Source organism: Rana temporaria, chromosome 3, assembly GCF_905171775.1.
Source record: "Rana temporaria chromosome 3, aRanTem1.1, whole genome shotgun sequence".
NCBI lineage: Eukaryota > Metazoa > Chordata > Amphibia > Anura > Ranidae > Rana > Rana temporaria.
The window spans coordinates 14,444,885-14,462,823 of NC_053491.1; the positions used below are offsets into that span (position 1 = coordinate 14,444,885).

At 43.3% G+C, this 17,939-nt stretch overlaps 1 protein-coding gene and 1 pseudogene across 1 annotated transcript in view; one reads left to right on the top strand and one right to left on the bottom strand.

The window, feature by feature from the left end:
* Positions 1–17,939, top strand: part of LOC120931121 (immunoglobulin superfamily DCC subclass member 4-like) — a 184,711-nt gene that overhangs the window by 92,858 nt on the left and 73,914 nt on the right. Inside the window, exons 2-3 of the mRNA XM_040342283.1 lie at positions 3,821–4,111; positions 14,590–14,731. Of these exons, the coding sequence (XP_040198217.1) occupies positions 3,821–4,111; positions 14,590–14,731 (433 nt within the window). The remainder of the gene's footprint in view (positions 1–3,820; positions 4,112–14,589; positions 14,732–17,939) is intronic.
* LOC120933923 lies at positions 2,862–2,992 on the bottom strand (annotated as a pseudogene).

Sequence of the window (17,939 nt, forward strand, 5' to 3'; positions counted from 1 at the left end):
CGCCCGTATTAACCAAGCGGGGATGCGGCGGGATTCGTTCGGCGGCGGCGGCGGGGCAGGGGGGGGGGGAAGTATTCTATTTTGGTATCGGGGGTATTTGCGGGAGTACGAGTACTCCCGCAAATACTCGGAATCGGTCCCGATACCGATACTAGTATCGGTATCGGGACAACCCTAATCCAAACCCAAAAGCAAACATTTATTATATTGGGGAACCAAAAGAATGTGAAATGTGAGCCTCTCAGGCGATGCAGAAACACCACGGCTGGGCACAAGCACGTACCTGTACGTCCTCTTTAAGTGCCCAGCCTTTGGACCGCGACCCGGTCCGAAGCCCTGTGACCGCGGCCGCGGGACCCGATCGCCGCCGCAGTCCCACGATCGGTCCCCCGGAGCTGAAGAACGGGGAGAGCTGTGTGTAAACACACCTTTCCCGTTCTTCACTGTGGCGCTGTCATTGATCGTCTGTTCCCTGATATAGGGAAACACGATCAATGACGTCACACGTCCAGCCCCGCCCCCTACAGTTAGAAAAACATATGAGGTCACACATAACCCCTACAGCGCCCCCTGTGGTTAACTCCCAAACTGCAATTGGCATTTTCACAATAAACAATGCATTTTTATAGAATTTTTTGCTGTGAAAATTACAATGGTCCCAAAAATGTGTCAAAATTGTCCGAAGTGTCCGCCATAATGTCGCAGTCACGAAAAAAATCGCTGATCGCCGCCATTAGTAGTAAAAAAAATAATTCATAAAAATGCAATAAAACTATCCCCTATTTTGTAAACGCTATAAATTTTGTGCAAACCAACCGATAAACGCTCATTGCGTTTTTTTTACCAAAAATAGGTAGAAGAATACGTATCGGCCTAAACTGAGGAAAAAAACGTTTTTTTATATATTTTTGGGGGGATATTTATTATAGCAAAACTTAAAAAATATTGCATTTTTTTTTCAAAATTGTTGCTCTATTTTTGTTTATAGCGCAAAAAATAAAAACCGCAGAGGTGATCAAATACCACCAAAAGAAAGCTCTATTTGTGGGGAAAAAAGGACGCCAATTTTGTTTGGGAGCCACGTTGCACGACCGCGCAATTGTCAGTTAAAGCGACGCAGTGCCGAATCGCAAAAAACTGTCCGGGTCCTTTACCTGCATTTTGGTCCGGGTCTTAAGTGATTAAATACCACCAAAAGAAAGCTCTAGTTGTGCTTAAAGTTTTATTTGGGTACAGTGTAGCATGACCGCGCAATTTTCATTCAAAGTGTGACAGCGCTGAAAGCTGAAAATTGGCCTGGGCAGGAAGAGGGTAAAAGTGCCCGGTATTAAAGAAAGATATTTTGCATAAAACATTGAGGGTAGAAAGTGAAAATACTAATATTCTATTTGTGCGCCTTATGCCGCGTACACACCATCGGATTTTCCGACAAGAAAAGTCAGATGTGAGCTTTTGGTCGGAAATTCCGACCGTGTGTAGGCCCCATCGGACTTTCCCTGCCGGAATCTCCATAAAAAAAAAAAAAAAATTTGAGAGCTGGTTCTCAAATAATTTTCCAACAGAAAAAAATTCCTATTGTAGCAATTCCGACGCGCAAAATTCCGACGCATGCTCGAAAACAATTCTACGCATGTTTGGAAGCATTGAACTTAATTTTCTCGGCGTTGTACGTCACCGCGTTCTTGACGGTCGAAAGTTTAGTGTGACCGAGTGTAGGCAAGCCGAGCTTGAGCGGAATTCCATCGGAAAAACCATCCAAGGTTATTCCGACGGAAAATCCGATCGTGTGTATGCAGCATAATGGTCAAAGGGGTCCTTGTTTTTTTTTTTTTTCTGTTGAAAAGCCTGTAGCGTGCAAAACACAACCCAAAAACTCCACCCGTTGCAGGGAAAAATGTGCACACACATAAAGAGTGACATCACAAAAAACTGCGACGGGTGCATACGTCAGTGGTCCTCCGAAAAGGTCCCGTCTCTGATCCCCCGGGGCGTTAGGCTCCTGACAGGGAAAAGAGTTACTGTGGTCCATACAGCCGAAGCCATATGGACCCATCTTGGTCCAAGCAGCCGAAGCCACAAGGACCCAACATCCTCGGAGGGACTGCCGAAACAGAACCCTCCTCGGTGAGGCTCACCCGAAAGGAAGACCCCATGAGAGCCGGTGAACCTAACCAGAAGGCCGAGTCTACCAACTCCCAAGACTTTCAGAGACCGGCCCGAGGACCAGCACCCTACTCGCCACACATAAAGTGCAAGCACCAACAAAAAAAGTGACAAACAAAACAGAACACGGGGAAAAATAATAAAAGAAAGTGGGGAAAAGGAAGATGGGAAAGTGAGGAAAGTGACCAATGTGAAATACATTGGCCGGCCCTCCGGCCAGGATAAAAATTCCACTGGTCCTAGCCAAAAGGCCCGGCCCAAGCGGCAGGTGTGAAAAGTGTGTTGTGGAGATCAGTGACCTGAAGGTGCCACACGATGAGTGCCCCTCAAACACTCGTGCAATGTATGGCACCCCTGGACTGCCACTCCAGGGGCACAATCTCCACAGGCTTTTCAACGGTCCCTAGCCCCCGGTCCGGACCGGCAGCACCCTTCCCAGCCAGGAAGGTGGGAGAAGAGGTCGGGGAGAGCCTACTGACGCAGACTCCACCCACAACCCCTAACTCTCCCACCTAATCACATTCTGGAAGTACTACCTGCTCCTTCCCGATTAAAGGAGAAGCAAAGGTTCCCTCCAGAACAACTGACTGGGGCAGATACCACCAAATCCAGGCCAAAGGCCAGGGACCCGGCCTCTTGGCTTCGACCTCATGCCTCTCTGTCCACATCAGAAGGCTTCCACCTCCACACCAACAGGCTTAGCGTCCGCCGACTGCCATCCCTTTCCCCCTCTCACCGGGTACCGGGGACAGTCAGCTTAGCACCACCTATTGGCAACTGATAAGAACAGATACTACACTTGATCTTAGCCAAAAGGCCGAGAAGCGATCAAAGCGTCAAAGGGGTCCTTGTTGTTCCTAATAAATATAGGGCTTGATTCAGACAGCCCGCCGTAAGTTTGTGCGGGCGTAGCGTATCTCAGATACGCTACGCCGCCGTAACTTAGTGAGGCTGGGGCTGGATTCACAAAGAACCTGCACCCTAAGTTACGGCGGCGTAGCGTACATCTGCCGGCGTAAGCGCGCCGAATTCAAATTCTAAAGAGGTGGGCGTGTTTTATGTAAATAAAACATGACCCCACGTAAATGACGTCTCTAACAAACGGCGCATGCGCTGTCCGTGAACGTATCCCAGTGCGCATGCTCCTAATCACGTCGCAAATAGTCAATGCTTTCGACGTGGACGTAATTTACGCAAAGCCCTATTCGCGAACGACGCTGGCCCGACGTCCATACTTAACATTGGCTATGCCTCATATAGCAGGAGCAACGTTACGCCGGAAAAAGCCTTACGCAAACGACGTAAAAAAAATCCACCGGGCGCACGTACATTTCTGAATCGGCGTATCCAGCTCATTTGCATATTCTACGCTGAAATCGACGGAAGCGCCACCTAGCGGCCAGCGTAAATATGCAACTAAGATACAACGGTGTAAGAGACTTACACCAGTCGGATCTTAGCTTAATGTCGGTGTATCTTGCTTTCTGAATACAGCAAGAAGATACGCCGGCGCAGCTTTGAATTTACGCGGCGTATCAATAGATACGCCGCGTAAATCAATGCTGAATGTAGCCCATTGTTTTTTCACATATTTTCTGTGGCTGGAACGACAATATTAGCTACAGATGGTAAGTGATCTTTTTTTTTCCCCCTGCAGGAAAGAGCACTTGGTTGGACCTCAGCTGCCACCCCGGTCCCAATGACATTGTTCTCCCGCCTGGCCAAGAAGCCATTTTGCACTGTGACGTCGGCAACATGGAGTGGGGCACCAATGTCACCTGGTGGAAGAACGGAAAGCAACTAAACCCAGAAAACCTCACTGTGCTTCCTAATGGAGGGCTGCTTCTGTCACAAGGTGAAGGGTCAAGCGTTGAGGGAAGTTACTCCTGCACCTATCAGAACGCCTTCGGAGCGGTGAAAGGCAGAACCGGTACCATCAGATTGGCAGGTGGGTCCCAGCTATTTTTTTTTTTTTCTACCCATTTTTAATTGTAATTGTCAATCGAAAATTGGGGGACATTTTAGATAAGAAACCAGGGTTGAATGGAAGCCTAAGGTTCCTCCAGAACTTGCTAGAGGTTCCTTTGAGCGATGACCAGTTTCTGCCTCTTGGATAGACATGTGCACTGCCGAAAAATTCTTTTTTTTTTGTTTCATTCGTTTTTTTTTGCTTTTTTTGGAAATTCGGAAAATGTGTTTTTTTCATTTTTGTTTCATTTGTTTTTTTTTGCTTTTTTTTTGGAAATTCGTGAAATTCGAAAAATTCATTTTTTTCGTTTCATTCGTTTTTTTGCTTTTTTGGAAATTCGTGAAATTCGAAAAATTCATTTTTTTCATTTTTGTTTCATTTGTTTTTTTTTGCTTTTTTTCAGGAAATTCAGGAAATTGGAAAAATTTGTTTTTTCTTTTCTTTTTATGCTGTGTTTTTGCTTTTTTCGGAAATTCGGGAAATTCGAAAATTTGGAATTCGGAAATTAGAAAATTCTGAATTCAGAATTTTTGGAATTTTCCGAAAAAGCAAAAAAAACGAATGAAACGAAAACAACAAATTTTCGGAAATTGAAAAATTCGGAAATTCGGAAATTTCGGAAATCCAAAAATTCGGAAATTGAAAAATTCGGAAATACGAAAATTCGGAATTAACGAATTTCTCAAAATTTGTGAAAAAACGAATTCAGAAACTTCCCATTTTCGAATTTCCGAAATTTAGAATTTTGCAATTTAGAATTTTCAAATCTCAAATTTACGAAATTTCTAATTTTTTAATTTTCGAATTTTCAAAATTTGTCTGGATTTCCGAAAATCCGAATTTCCGAAATTCGGAAATCCGCAAATTCGGAAATCCGCAAATTCAATATTTCGGAAATTCTGTATTTCGGAAATTCTGTATTTTGGAAATTCTGTATTTTGGAAATTCTAAATATCGGAAATTCAAAAATTCGGAAATTCGGAAATTTCGGAAATCCAAAAATTCGGAAATACGAAAATTTGGAATTAACGAATTTCTCAAAATTTGTGAAAAAAAGAATTAGAAACTAAACGAATTGCACATGTCTAGCAATCTGTAAGGGGAAAGGGAATAGCTGCTCCAGGTGGGAACCCAGATGCATATCCGCCGTTGCAGACAACTCGGGTGCAGGCAATGCACTTGGCAAAGCAGGAACAAAAATGGTCTCTGGACAGCCGCACTCTGAACAAATTGTAGCCTTTTATTAAAAGAAGGACAGCACTACAAGTCACAGCAACAAAAATCCTGACTGTTGACGCGTTTCGCACTGAAACTAGTGCTTAGTCATAGCTATGTCTTGTCTTGCATGCACACAAATGTTGCTCGGAAATTCCGAACGCCAAGAACGCTGTGACGTTCAACACTACAAAAAGCAGAGAAAAATTAAGATCAATGATTCCGAGCATGCGTAAGATCTTTTCCCCTCTGAAAATTTGAGAAGCAGCTCTCAAAATGTTGCTGCCGGAAATTCTTTTTTTTGGGGGTGTCTCTACCAGCTTTGCACATCTAGAGAGGGACATTTCCCCCCATTCTTCTTTGTAAAATATCTCAAGCTCTGTCAGATTGGATGGAGAGCGTCTGTGATCAGCAATTTTCAAGTCTTGCCACAGATTCTCAATGGGATTTAGGTCTGGACTGTGACTGGGCCATTCTAACACATGAATATGCTTTGATCTAAACCATTCCATTGTAGCTCTGGCTGTATGCAGTGGTGTATTTAGGTTTTGTGCTGCCCTAGGCCTGACTAAATTGATGCACCCCCTAATTTAAATACGACCCACCCTTCCTGTGAAAGCCACACCCCTTCCTATTTAAGACCCGCCCTATCACCTGTAAATCACACCCCTTCCAGACCCCCGCCCCCTCCATCTCCCCCCTAGCAGCAAAAATACTACCTTTCAGCACAAATCCTCACCCTCATATAACCCCGTCCAGTGAAAATCTACCTTCTCAGCACAAATTCTTGCCTTAACCTCCCCTTTCCCAGCACAAATCCTTCCCCATCTCCCCCTCCCAGCATAAATCCCCCTCCCATCACACATCCTCCCCCATCTCCCCCTCCCAGCATAAATTACATCTCTCGGCACAAATCCTCCCTATCTCCCCTTCCAGCATAAATCCTTACGTTCAAAATCCCCCCCCCCCCTCATCTCAAACCTGTGCCTCCTTCTCTCCCCTCCCAGTACACCCCCCCAGCTCTTTCTCCTGTTCTGTAAGAGTAGACTCCTATGCTGGGACTTGTAGTGCACTCTGGAGGGGCTGAGATATGGCAGCCTCCTATGCTGGGACTTGTAGTGCACTCTGGGGGGCTGAGATATGGCAGCCTCCTATGCTGGGACTTGTAGTGCACTCTGGGGGCTGAGATATGGCAGCCTCCTATGCTGGGACTTGTAGTGCCCTAGACTACAGGGGATGGAAGAATGGCAGCCCACTCTGCTGGGATTTGTAGTGCCCTCAGTGGCGGAATGAGGATTGCTCAGTCCCCTCCACAGTCTAAGGCACTACAAGTCCCAGCATAGCAGGCTGCCATATCTCAGCCCCCACAGTGCACTACAATGTCTTTCCTCTTGTCACTCTTCCATAAAGGGCAGATTTGTGGAGAGACCACTAATAGTTGTCCTGTGGACAGATTCTCCCCCCTGAGCTGTGGATCTCTGCAGCTCCTCCAGAGTTACCATGGGCCTCGTGGCTGCTTTTCTGATGAATGCTCTCCTTGCCCGGCCCGGTCAGTTTAGGTGGACGGCCATGTCTTGGTAGGTTTGCAGTTGTGCCATACTCTTTCCATTTTCGGATGATGGATTGAACAGAAGCTCCGTGAGATGTTCAAAGCTTGGGAGATTTTTTTACAACCTAACCCTGCTTTATACTTCTCCACAACTTTATCCCTGACCTGTCTGGTGTGTTCCTTGGCCTTCATGATGCTGTTTGTTCACCAAGGTTCTCTAACAAGCTTCCGAGGGCTTCACAGAACAGCTGTATTTATACTGGGGTAGATTCAAAAACAATTACGCATTTTTTACGTAGGCGCAGGGCACCGTTTGTGCCCTGCGCCCCCGCAAATTTACTGCGCTACCCGCGATTCACGGAGCAGTAGCTCCGTAAATTGCGTGCGCGATCTTTAAAATTGCCCGGCGTAAGCGCGCGCAATTTAAATGATCTCGTAGGGGGCGGGAATCATTTAAATTAGGCACGTTCCCGCGCCGATCGTAGAGAGCATGCTCCGTCGGGAAACTTTCCCGACATGCATTGCGGCAAATGACGTCGCAAGGACGTCATTTGCTTCAAAGTGAACGTGAATGGCGTCCAGCGCCATTCACGAATCACTTACGCAAACTACGTAAAGTTCAAATTTCGCGACACGGGAACGAGGGGAATACGTAACATTGGCTGCCCCTGCTAATAGCAGGGGCAGCCTTACGTGAAAACCGCCCTACGCAAACGACGTAAACTGCGTACGCAGGGCTCGCGTAACGTTGTGAATCGGCGTTAGTATGCAATTTGCATACTATACGCTGAGCACAACGGGAACGCCACCAAGCGGCCATCGCAAGAATGCAGCCTAAGATATGCGGGCATAAGAGCCTTATGCCACGCATATCTTAGGCTGCAGTCGGCGTAACGAGGTTCCTGAATCAGGAGCATTCGTTACGCCAGCGCAAGTAAGCAATTGCGCTGCGTAACTATGGTTACGCAGGCGCAATTGCTCTCTGAATCCGAGCCACTGAGATTAAATGACACACAGGTGGACTCTATTTACTAATTAGGTGACTCCTGAAGGCAATTGGTTCCTCTAGATTTTATTTGGGGGTATCAGAATAAAGGGGGCTGAATACAAATCCCCCCCCCCCACACACACTTTTCACATATTTATTTGTAAAAAAAAATGAAAACCATTTATCATTTTCCTTCCACTTCACAATTATGTGCCACTTTGTGTTGGTCTATCACATAAAATCCCCAATAAAAAACATTTACGTTTTTGGTTGGAACATGACAAAATGTGGAAATTTTCGAGGGGTATGAATACTTTTTCAAGGCGCTGTATATTGAAAAGGTTGAGAAAGGCGGCATTAATGTATGCAGGCAAATTGACAAGTAGTTAGATGTCCGCTCCATAACTGAAAGAAAGATTTATGAGCCTAACGATTGTCATCATTGAACGCAAATATGATGACCTTCAAAACAAATCATTGGAACAGAAACTAATTGATGAGTTGATATTCAACGCTAATTATTTATTTATTTTTATTAGTTTTACTTTCAGAAAAACAATTCTCTTCTGGAGGTCGTTGTCCTTGTAGGATTGGGCCAGATCCACAGAGCGAGTACGCCGGCGTACTTTCAAATTTCCCGCGTCGTATCTTTAGTTTGAATCCTCAAACCAAGATACGACGGCATCTGGGTTAGATCCGACAGGCGTACGGCTTCGGATCTTAGATGCAATACTTCGGCGCCCGCTGGGTGGAGTTTGCGTAGTTTTCCACGTCGGGTATGCAAATGAGCTTTTTCCGACCGATTCAAGAAAGTACGCGCGGCCGTCGCATTCTTTTACGTCGTCTCTAGTCAGCTTTTTCCGGCGTATAGTTAAAGCTGGTGTTTTGGGGCGTATAGATAGACTTGCCATGTTAAGTATGGCCGTCATTCCCGCGTTTATTTTGAATTTTTTTTTTTTTTTTGCGTAAGTCGTCCGTGAATCGGGATGGACGTAATTCACGTCTATGTTAAAAAAAATGACGTCCTAGCGACGTCATTTAACGCAATGCACGGCAGGAAATTTCGGGACGGCGCATGCGCAGTTCATTCGGCGCAGGGACGCGCTTCATTTAAATAAAACACGACCCCCTAATCGCCGATTTGAATTCCACCGCCAGAGATAGACTACGCCGCCGTAACTTACGGCGCAAAATCTTTAAGGATCCGATTTAAAGCCAGGTAAGGTACGGCGGCGTAGAGTATCTCTGATACGCTGCGCGGGTGCAGATCTTTGTGGATCTGCCCCAATATGTTTTACTTTTTGCTCTAATAAATATCCCCCAAAAATATAAAAAAAAAAAATGTCCTCAGTTTAGGCCGATACGTATTCTTCTACATATTTTTGGTAAAAAAAATCGCAATAAGCGTTTATCGATTGGTTTGCGCAAAATGTATAGCGTTTACAAAATAGGGGATAGTTTTATTGCATTTTTATAATTTTTTTTTTTTTACTACTAATGGCGGCGATCAGCGATTTTTTTCGTGACTGCGACATTATGGCGGACACTTCGGACAATTTTGACATATTTTTGGGACCGTTGTCATTTTCACAGCAAAAAATGCATTTAAAATGCACCGATTACTGTGAAAATGACAATTGCAGTTTGGGAGTTAACCACAAGGGGGGGGCTGAAGGGGTTAAGTGTGACCTCATTTGTGTTTCTAACTGTAGGGGGGTGTGGCTGTTGGTGTGACGTCATTGATTGTGGTTCCCTATATCAGGGAACACACGATCGATGACAGCGCCACAATGAAGAACGGGGAAGCTGTGTTTACACACAGCTCTCCTCGTTCTTCAGCTCCGGGGACCGATCGCGGGACTCCAGCGGTGATCGGGTCCGCGGGTCCGGTGGCCACGGAGATTCGGACCAGGGCAAGGGCCGCCCGCGACCCATGGCTGGGCACTTAAAGAGGACGTACAGGTACGTGCTTGTGCCCAGCCGTGCCATTCTGCCGACGTATATGTGCAGGAGGCGGTCCTTAAGTGGTTAACCACTTCAATACAGCACATAGTCATATGACGTCCTGTACTTTGTGCGGTGATATCTGAATGATGGGTGCAGCTAGAGGCATCATTCAGATATCATTGTGTTCCGGCGGGGGCCCGGAGAAAGAATCGCCCAGCGCCGGATAGGAAGCCTAGAGATCGGGGGCCCGGAGAAAGAATCGCCCAGCGCCGGATAGGAAGCCTAGAGATGACTGGTGACCAGCTGGTCACCAGTCATCTCTTTGACCGTCGGAGGCCCAGGCGCGATGTGATGACGTCACACCCGGGTACCGGAATGTAAACAAAGCCGCAATTGCTGCTAGTAAGCATGAGATCGGTGAATTTTTTTTTTCACGATCTCATGCTTTCCAGCCTGGAGGAGAGATGTGAGGTCTTATTGACCACCCCGCATCTCTCCTTAAAGAGGACCTGTCACACACCTTTCCTATTACAGGGGATGTTTACATTCCTTGTAATAGGAATAAAAGTGATCAAATTTTTTTTTTTTTTTAACCACTTCCAGACCTGCGCACGACGATGTACGTCCATTTTTTAAAGACGGATATCTCGGTAACGGCAGCAGCTGCTGTCACAACCGAGGTATCCATCTTTAGTGTGCGCGGTCTGGAATCCGATAATGGCGGTCTCCGCGGCGGATTCACCGCGAGATCGCCGTTATCGGTGGCGGGAGAGGGCCCCCCCCCTCCCGCCGCTCTCCCGCGCCCTCCGCCACTTACCGGAGCCGTCGGTAGCGGCGGAGGCGATCGGATGCTGTCGGCTGGTGAGCGGGGACGAGACTGAAGGAAAAATCTCCTTCGCCCGTCCCCATAGCTCGGCTGGGCGGAAGTGACGTCAAAACGTCAGTCCCGCCCAGCCTCTTAAAGAGACAAATTTTTTTTTTGGTCATTTGAAAAAATTTCATTTTTTATTTTTTTTCTATTTTTTGCATTTAAGCCCAAATATGAGATCTGAGGTCTTTTTGACCCCAGATCTCATATTTAAGAGGACCTGTCATGCTTTTTTCTATTACAAGGGATGTTTACATTCCTTGTAATAGGAATAAAAGTGCTAATTTTTTTTTTTTTTTTTCAGTGTTAAAAATTCTAAAATAAATAAAAATAAATGCGAAAAGCAAAAAAAAATTTTTTTAAAGCGCCCCGTCCCGACGAGCTCGCGCGTAGAAGCGAACGCATACGCGAGTAGCGCCGACATATGAAAACGGTATTCAAACCACACAAGTGAGGTATGGCCGCGATCGTTAGAGCGAGAGCAATAATTTTAGCCTTAGGCCTACTCTGTAACTCAAAAAATGCAACCTGTAGAATTTTTTAAACGTCGCCTATCAAGATTTTTAAGGGTAAAAGTTTGACGCCATGCCACGAGCGGGCGCAATTTTTAAGCGTGACATGTTGGGCATCATTTTACTCGGCGTAACATTATCTTTCAAAATATATAAAACAATTGGGCCAAATTTATTGTTGTCTTATTTTTTAATTCAAAAAAGTGAATTTTTTCCAAAAAAAGTGCGCTTGTAAGACCGCTGCGCAAATACGGTGTGACAAAAAGTATTGGAATGACCACTATTTTATTCTCTAGGGTGTTAGAAAAAAAAAATATATAATGTTTGGGGGTTTTAAGTAATTTTCTAGCAGAAAAAATGTTTTAGTCTTGCAAACACCGAATCTGAAAAACACCTAAGGTCTGAAAGTGGTTAAAGTGTAAAAAATAAATAAATAAAGTTAAATAAAAAAATAAAAATATATATATTTTTTTAAAACGCCCCTGTCCCCAGTAGCTCACGCTCAGAAGCGAACGCACACGTAAGTCCCGCCCACGTATGTAAACGTCGTTCAAACCACACACGTGAGGTATCGCCGCGTGCGCTAGAGCGGGTGCAACAACTCTAGCACTAGACCTCCTCTGTAACTCTAAACTGGTAACCTGTAAAAAAAAATCAAAGCGTCGCCTATGGAGATTTTTAAGTAACGAAGTTTGGCGCCATTTCATGAGTGTGCGCAATTGTAAAGCGTGACAAGTTAGGTATCTATTTACTCTGCGTAACATCATCTTTCATATTTTACCAAAAAATTGGGCTAACTTTACTGTTTTGTTATTTTTTAATTAATGAAACCATTTTTTTTTTTTAGAAAAGGCGTTTGAAAAATTATTGCGCAAGTACCGTGCAAGATAAAAAGTTGCAATGACCGCCATTTTATTCCCTACGGTGTCTGCTAAAAAAAAATATATATAATGTTTGGGGGGAGAGAAGTGCCAGAATAGGCCCCCGGTATGGAGGTGGGTATAAAGGCCCTGTATTGAAGGGGTTAAGGACCGCCGCACGACGATATACGTTGTCAAACTGGCACAGCTGGGCACAAGGGCGTACATGTACGTCCCCTTCAGAAGCTCTGTAAACCGCGCCCGCAGTGACATCATCATGATGCTGTACAGAGAGCAGAGCTGTGGGGAGCGGCCACCAACTACAAGAAGGGGCGGAGACAAGACCAGTCACTCAGCAGTGAGCGGTCTTTATTACAGGAAGTCTCACACTAGATGACTGCACAGATCTGGAAGAAATACACAAAGCACACTGAGATTCAAGAAGAATGCACATGGAAGGGGAACTCTGTAGATTTTGTATGAAGATAAAACTAGTTATTGTTACATATTCTTGCCCAGCACCTACTCCATATTAATGGAATCTGGACATACCCCAGTCCTCTTGGTCTACAGAGAGTATGTTGAGGTCTGACATTTAGGATTGTACAAAAAAAATCCACGAAGCTGCCCATAGAAACTGCATGCAAATCTGTTCTGAGCCTGGGGCAAAATCGAATATTCTCCAACTATATTTTCTGCAATTCGAATGTGTGAATTCATGAAATTCTGCATCGTGGCCTGTAGATGGCGCTATCATAGGAAGTAAGTATACTCCTCAGTGCCATCTAGTGGCCACAAAGTGGTATTTTTCACTTTCACACTTTTGAATTGCTGAGAATATAGGGAAAGAGCATTTGATTTTGCCCAATTCGCACCAAATAATTTTTTTTAACAATATATTTATTGCACAAAATTAATTGACATTGCATTTTTTTCTTTTTTTTGTAAAACCACAAAATGCCCTGCTCAATAGTTTTGCAACAGAGAATATGTTGAGGTCTGACATTTAGGAATGTACATGTAAAAAAAATCCACAAAACTGCATGCAAATTTGTTCTTTGCCTGGAGCAAAATCGAATATTCTCCAGCTATATTTTCTGCAATTCGAATGTGTGAATTTATAAAATTCTGCATCGTGACCTCTAGATGGCGCTATCATAGGAAGTAAGTATACTCCTCTGTGCCATCAAGTGGCCACAAAGTGGTATTTTTCACTTTCACACTTTTGAATCGCTGAGAATATAGCCAAAAAAAAAACCATTTTATTTTGCCCAATTTGTACAATTTTTGTTTTTTAAGATATGTTTATTGCACAAAATGTATTTACATGCCGTTTCAATGTATGCATTTAAAAAAAAATGGAGCCCTGCTCAATAGGTTTGCAACAGAGAGTATGTTGAGGTCTGACATTTAGGAATGTACATGTAAAAAAAATCCACAAAACTGCCCATAGAAACTGCATGCAAATTTGTTCTGTGCCTGGGGCAAAATCGAATATTCTCCAGCTATAAATAATTCAATTATTATTATTATTATTATTTATAGATATGTTTATTGCACAAAATTAATTTACATGCAGTTTCAATGCATGCATTTTTTTTGGGTGTAAAACCACCCCCAGAGGATATGTCGAGATCTGACATTTTGGAATGTACATATTAAAAAAATCCACAAAACCAAATGCAAATTTGTTCTGTGCCTGGGGCAAAATCGAATATTCGCCAGCTATATTTTCTGCAATTCGAATGTGTGAATTTATACAAATTCAGCATCGTGGCCTGTAGATGGCGCTATCATAGGAAGTAAGTATACTCCTCAGTGCCATCTAGTGGCCACAAAGTGGTATTTCTCACATTCACATTTTTGAAAAATATGTTTATTGCACAAATATTTTTTTTTGTTGGTGTAAAACCACCAAAATGCCCCGCTCAATAGGTTTGCAACAGAGAGTATGTTGAGGTCTGACATTTAGGAATGTACGTGTAAAAAAAAATCCACAAAGCTGCCCATAGAAACCACATGCAAATTTATTCCGTATCTGGGGCAAAATCGAATATTCTCCAGCTATATTTTCTGCAATTCAAATGTGTGAATTCATAAAAATTCAGCATCGTGGCCTCTAGATGGCGCTATCATAGGAAGTACCGTAAGTATACTCCTCGGTGCCATCTAGTGGCCACAAAGTGGTATTTTCCACTTTCACACTTTTGAATTGCTGAGAATATAGGCAAAAAACATAAAATTTTGCCCAATTTGCCATTTTTTTTTAAGATATGTTTATCGCACAAAATAAATTTACATGCAGTTTCAGTGCATTTTTCTTTTTTTTTGCCCTCAAAAGGTTTGCATCAGACTTTAAATTTGTTAAATTAGAAATGATAAACTGCTGCCCGCTTTGTGCGGATCACATAGAATATATACATAGATAAAAGCTGGCGTACATGATATAACCCTGTACGGTGAGGCTTGGCCTGTCATAACCTACTGAATGTAACAGTGATAATATATTTTTCTCAAGGACTGCCACCTTTTCACATGCATCCTGATCCTCAGATTGTACATCAGGGCAGCCTGGCAAGATTTGAATGTGGCATCAGTGCGACTCCGCCGGCGCAGATCACGTGGCAGAAGGACCAGGCTCAGCTTCCTGCAAGTAAGAGGTAAGGTCGTGTTGGTATAGCACTCCAAGTGGCGAAAACGTCACATTACAAGTGCAAAAGTAGTGCTATCCAGGGACGGTGTTCTAACGATATGGTTCCCCTATGGCACCGCCGAATCAGCTCGCCATCCATGGCCCATCTGGTTTTTCAATGCAGCCTCACCAGTGCAGCCAACTCCAGTGCACATCAATGCAGCCTGATCACAGGGGCAGGGTACATGGGGTGTATGGGGGGGGGGGTCAACTATGGGTGATCTCAACAGGTACTTGCATGCCACTGCCTCCTGGGGGGGGGGGTGGTAATGCTCCTGGTCCTGGGGTCAAGTTGCAGCCAGCACCCAGCACTGCATCCCAACTCCCTGGCACACCCTGCCCTCCAAGAATCCGGTTTCCGGGAGTTGTAGTTTCCTCTGCGCTGCTCTGTTTTCCACCCACCTTGAGCGTGGACTACAACTCCCGGAATGCAACAGCTAGTGGTCGGCCGCCGTGGCCATGCCCCTGCCCCAACTTCCTAGAGCAGAATAAAAAAAATGGTAGTGGGCAGCGGCTGCCGGCCATAAGTCAGGGCGGCCTGGGAGGCATTTGCCACCCTGCCCCCTGGCCCAGCCCTCTCCTGGCCCGGCATCAGTGAGAACATATATGGCTTCAGGGTTGGTGGTCAATAGGAAGAGGAGTATTCCCCCTATTAGTAGGAGGAATAGTATCCCATCATTGGTATCAGTGGATAATATAGTGCCCCATCGTTGGTGTCAGTGGGAGGAATAGTGCCTCACGTCAGTGGGAGGAATTGTGCCCCAAGGGCTGGATAAAGGCTAGCAAAGGGCCACATCTGGCCCCCGGGCCGCAGTTTGGAGACCCCTGCCCTATGGGATAGGGTCCGGGCTGGACAGCGCAGGTGCAATCCGAGCCGACGAAAATATCCAGCCCCGAGCATCGGGAGCGAGCGCCGTGTTCATTGCGCATGCTCCGTCTACGGCTGACGAACAGCTGTTCAGGCTCGGAGATTTCTGTGGCCTCCGATTGCGCAGGCGCAGTCGAGGCCGGACCCTATCCGATAGGGGAACCATCTCGACAAAACACACGGTACAAGGGGTGGGCAGGAGAGGAAGCTGCCCTGGGCACAGTGGAGCAAGGTGGACACTTGATAGTAAACACCTTCTATGGCATGCATTGTAGACGTGTGCACTGCCAAAAAAATTGTTAGTTTTATTTTTTTTGGGGGGGGGGGGGGGGGGGGGGAATTTGAAAATTAAAGAAAAATTGTAAATTTGAAAATTTGGAATTTGTAAATTCGAAAAATTCGTAAATTAAAAATTTCGGAAATTCGTAAATACGAAATTTCGGAATTTGTAAATTTGTAAATTCGTAAATTTGAAAATTTGGAATTTGTAAATTCGAAAAATTCGTAAATGAAGAATTTTGGAATTTGGAAATTTGGAAATTCGTAAATTTCGGAATTCGTGAATTCGGAAATTCGGAATTTGAAAATTGGGAAATTAGGTAGTTATTATTTAGAATTTGGGGATTTTTGGATTTCTGAATTTTCTAACTAATAATAATAACTATTACATTATAGGTATTGGAATTTCTTTTCAAATTTGGCCGTTATTGTAACAAAAATGTATCTGAAGTTATGAATTTTCCAAAATAAAGAATGCCGCATCTAAACAAATGGTCCTAAACTAAATAATAATTTTCATTCTTATTTTTGGATTTCCGAATCTCCGAATTTACGAATTTTCGAATTCCGAATTTTGGAAATGTAGAATTTTCAGATTTTCTAATCTCCAATTTACAAATTTTCTAATTTCCGAATTTAGAATTTTCGGATTTTCAAATTTCCAAAATTATGAATTTTCGAATTTCCGAATATTTGGAAACATTCAAAAAAATTCGGAAAAATTAGAAAATTTGGATATTTGGAAAAATTTGTAAATTCGAACATTTGGATATTGTAAATTTGAAAAATTTGTAAATTAAAAATTTCTTCAATTCGTAAATACGAAATTTCGGAATTTGGAAATTCATAAATTCGGAAATCATAAATTCCAAAATTCGGAATTTGAAAATTCGGAAATTAGGTAGTTATTATTTAGAATTTGGAGATTTTTGGATTTCTGAATTTTCTAACTAATAATAACTATTAAATTATAGGTATTGGAATTTCCTTTTTAAATTTGGCCGTTAGTGAATGTAACAAAAATGTATCTGAAGTTATGAATTATCCAAAATAAAGAATGCCGCATCTAAACAAATGGACCTAAACTTATTTTTGGATTTCCAAATCTCTGAATTTCCGAAATGTAGAATTTTAGGATTTTTTTAATCTCCAATTTGCGAATTTTCAAATTTACAAATTTTCAAATTTACGAATTTTCAAATTTACGAAATTATGAATTTTCGAATGGCCGTTAGTGAATGTAACAAAAATGTATCTGAAGTTATGAATTATCCAAAATAAAGATAAACAAATGGACCTAAACTAAATAATAATTTTCATTCTTATTTGTGGATTTCCGAATCTCTGAATTTCCGACTTTTTTCGAATTCCGAATTCTGAATTTCCGAAATGTCGAATTTTCTAATCTCCAATTTACGAATTTTCTAATTTCCAAATTAAGAATTTTCAGATTTTCAAATTTACGAATTTTCAAATTTCCGAAATTATGAATTTTCGAATTTCCGAATATTTGTAAACATTTCCAAAAATTCGAGAAAATCCGGATATTTGAAAAAAAAATCGGAAATCCGAAAATTTGGATATTCAGAATTCACGAATTTGTTAAAAAAAAATAATTTGGAACTAAACGAATTGCACATGTCTAATGCATTGGCAGTGACTACTACAGCGCTACTACAGTGATAGCTGTGATCCTCCAGGTATTGTACTGAACAGCTGACCTACTGTTCACTGACCACAGGGGTCGCTCTCTTGGCACTGCCGCCATTCACAGAATGCCCTGTATTTTTTTTTTTATTAAAGCAGAACTTCACCACTGCATCAATCCCCTTCACACCCCCTTCTTCTGCGCCGCCATCTTCCAAAATATTGTGCATGTACAGAAGTACTGCTGGTTTGTGACAGGTGTTAGGGACCCAACCAGCACATCTGCGCATGCATGGGAGATTTTCTGCACCCGTGCAAACACAAGTGCCACAGGTTTCCCGTATACAGGCATTTGTGCGCATACGCAGAAAAGCACTCAGAT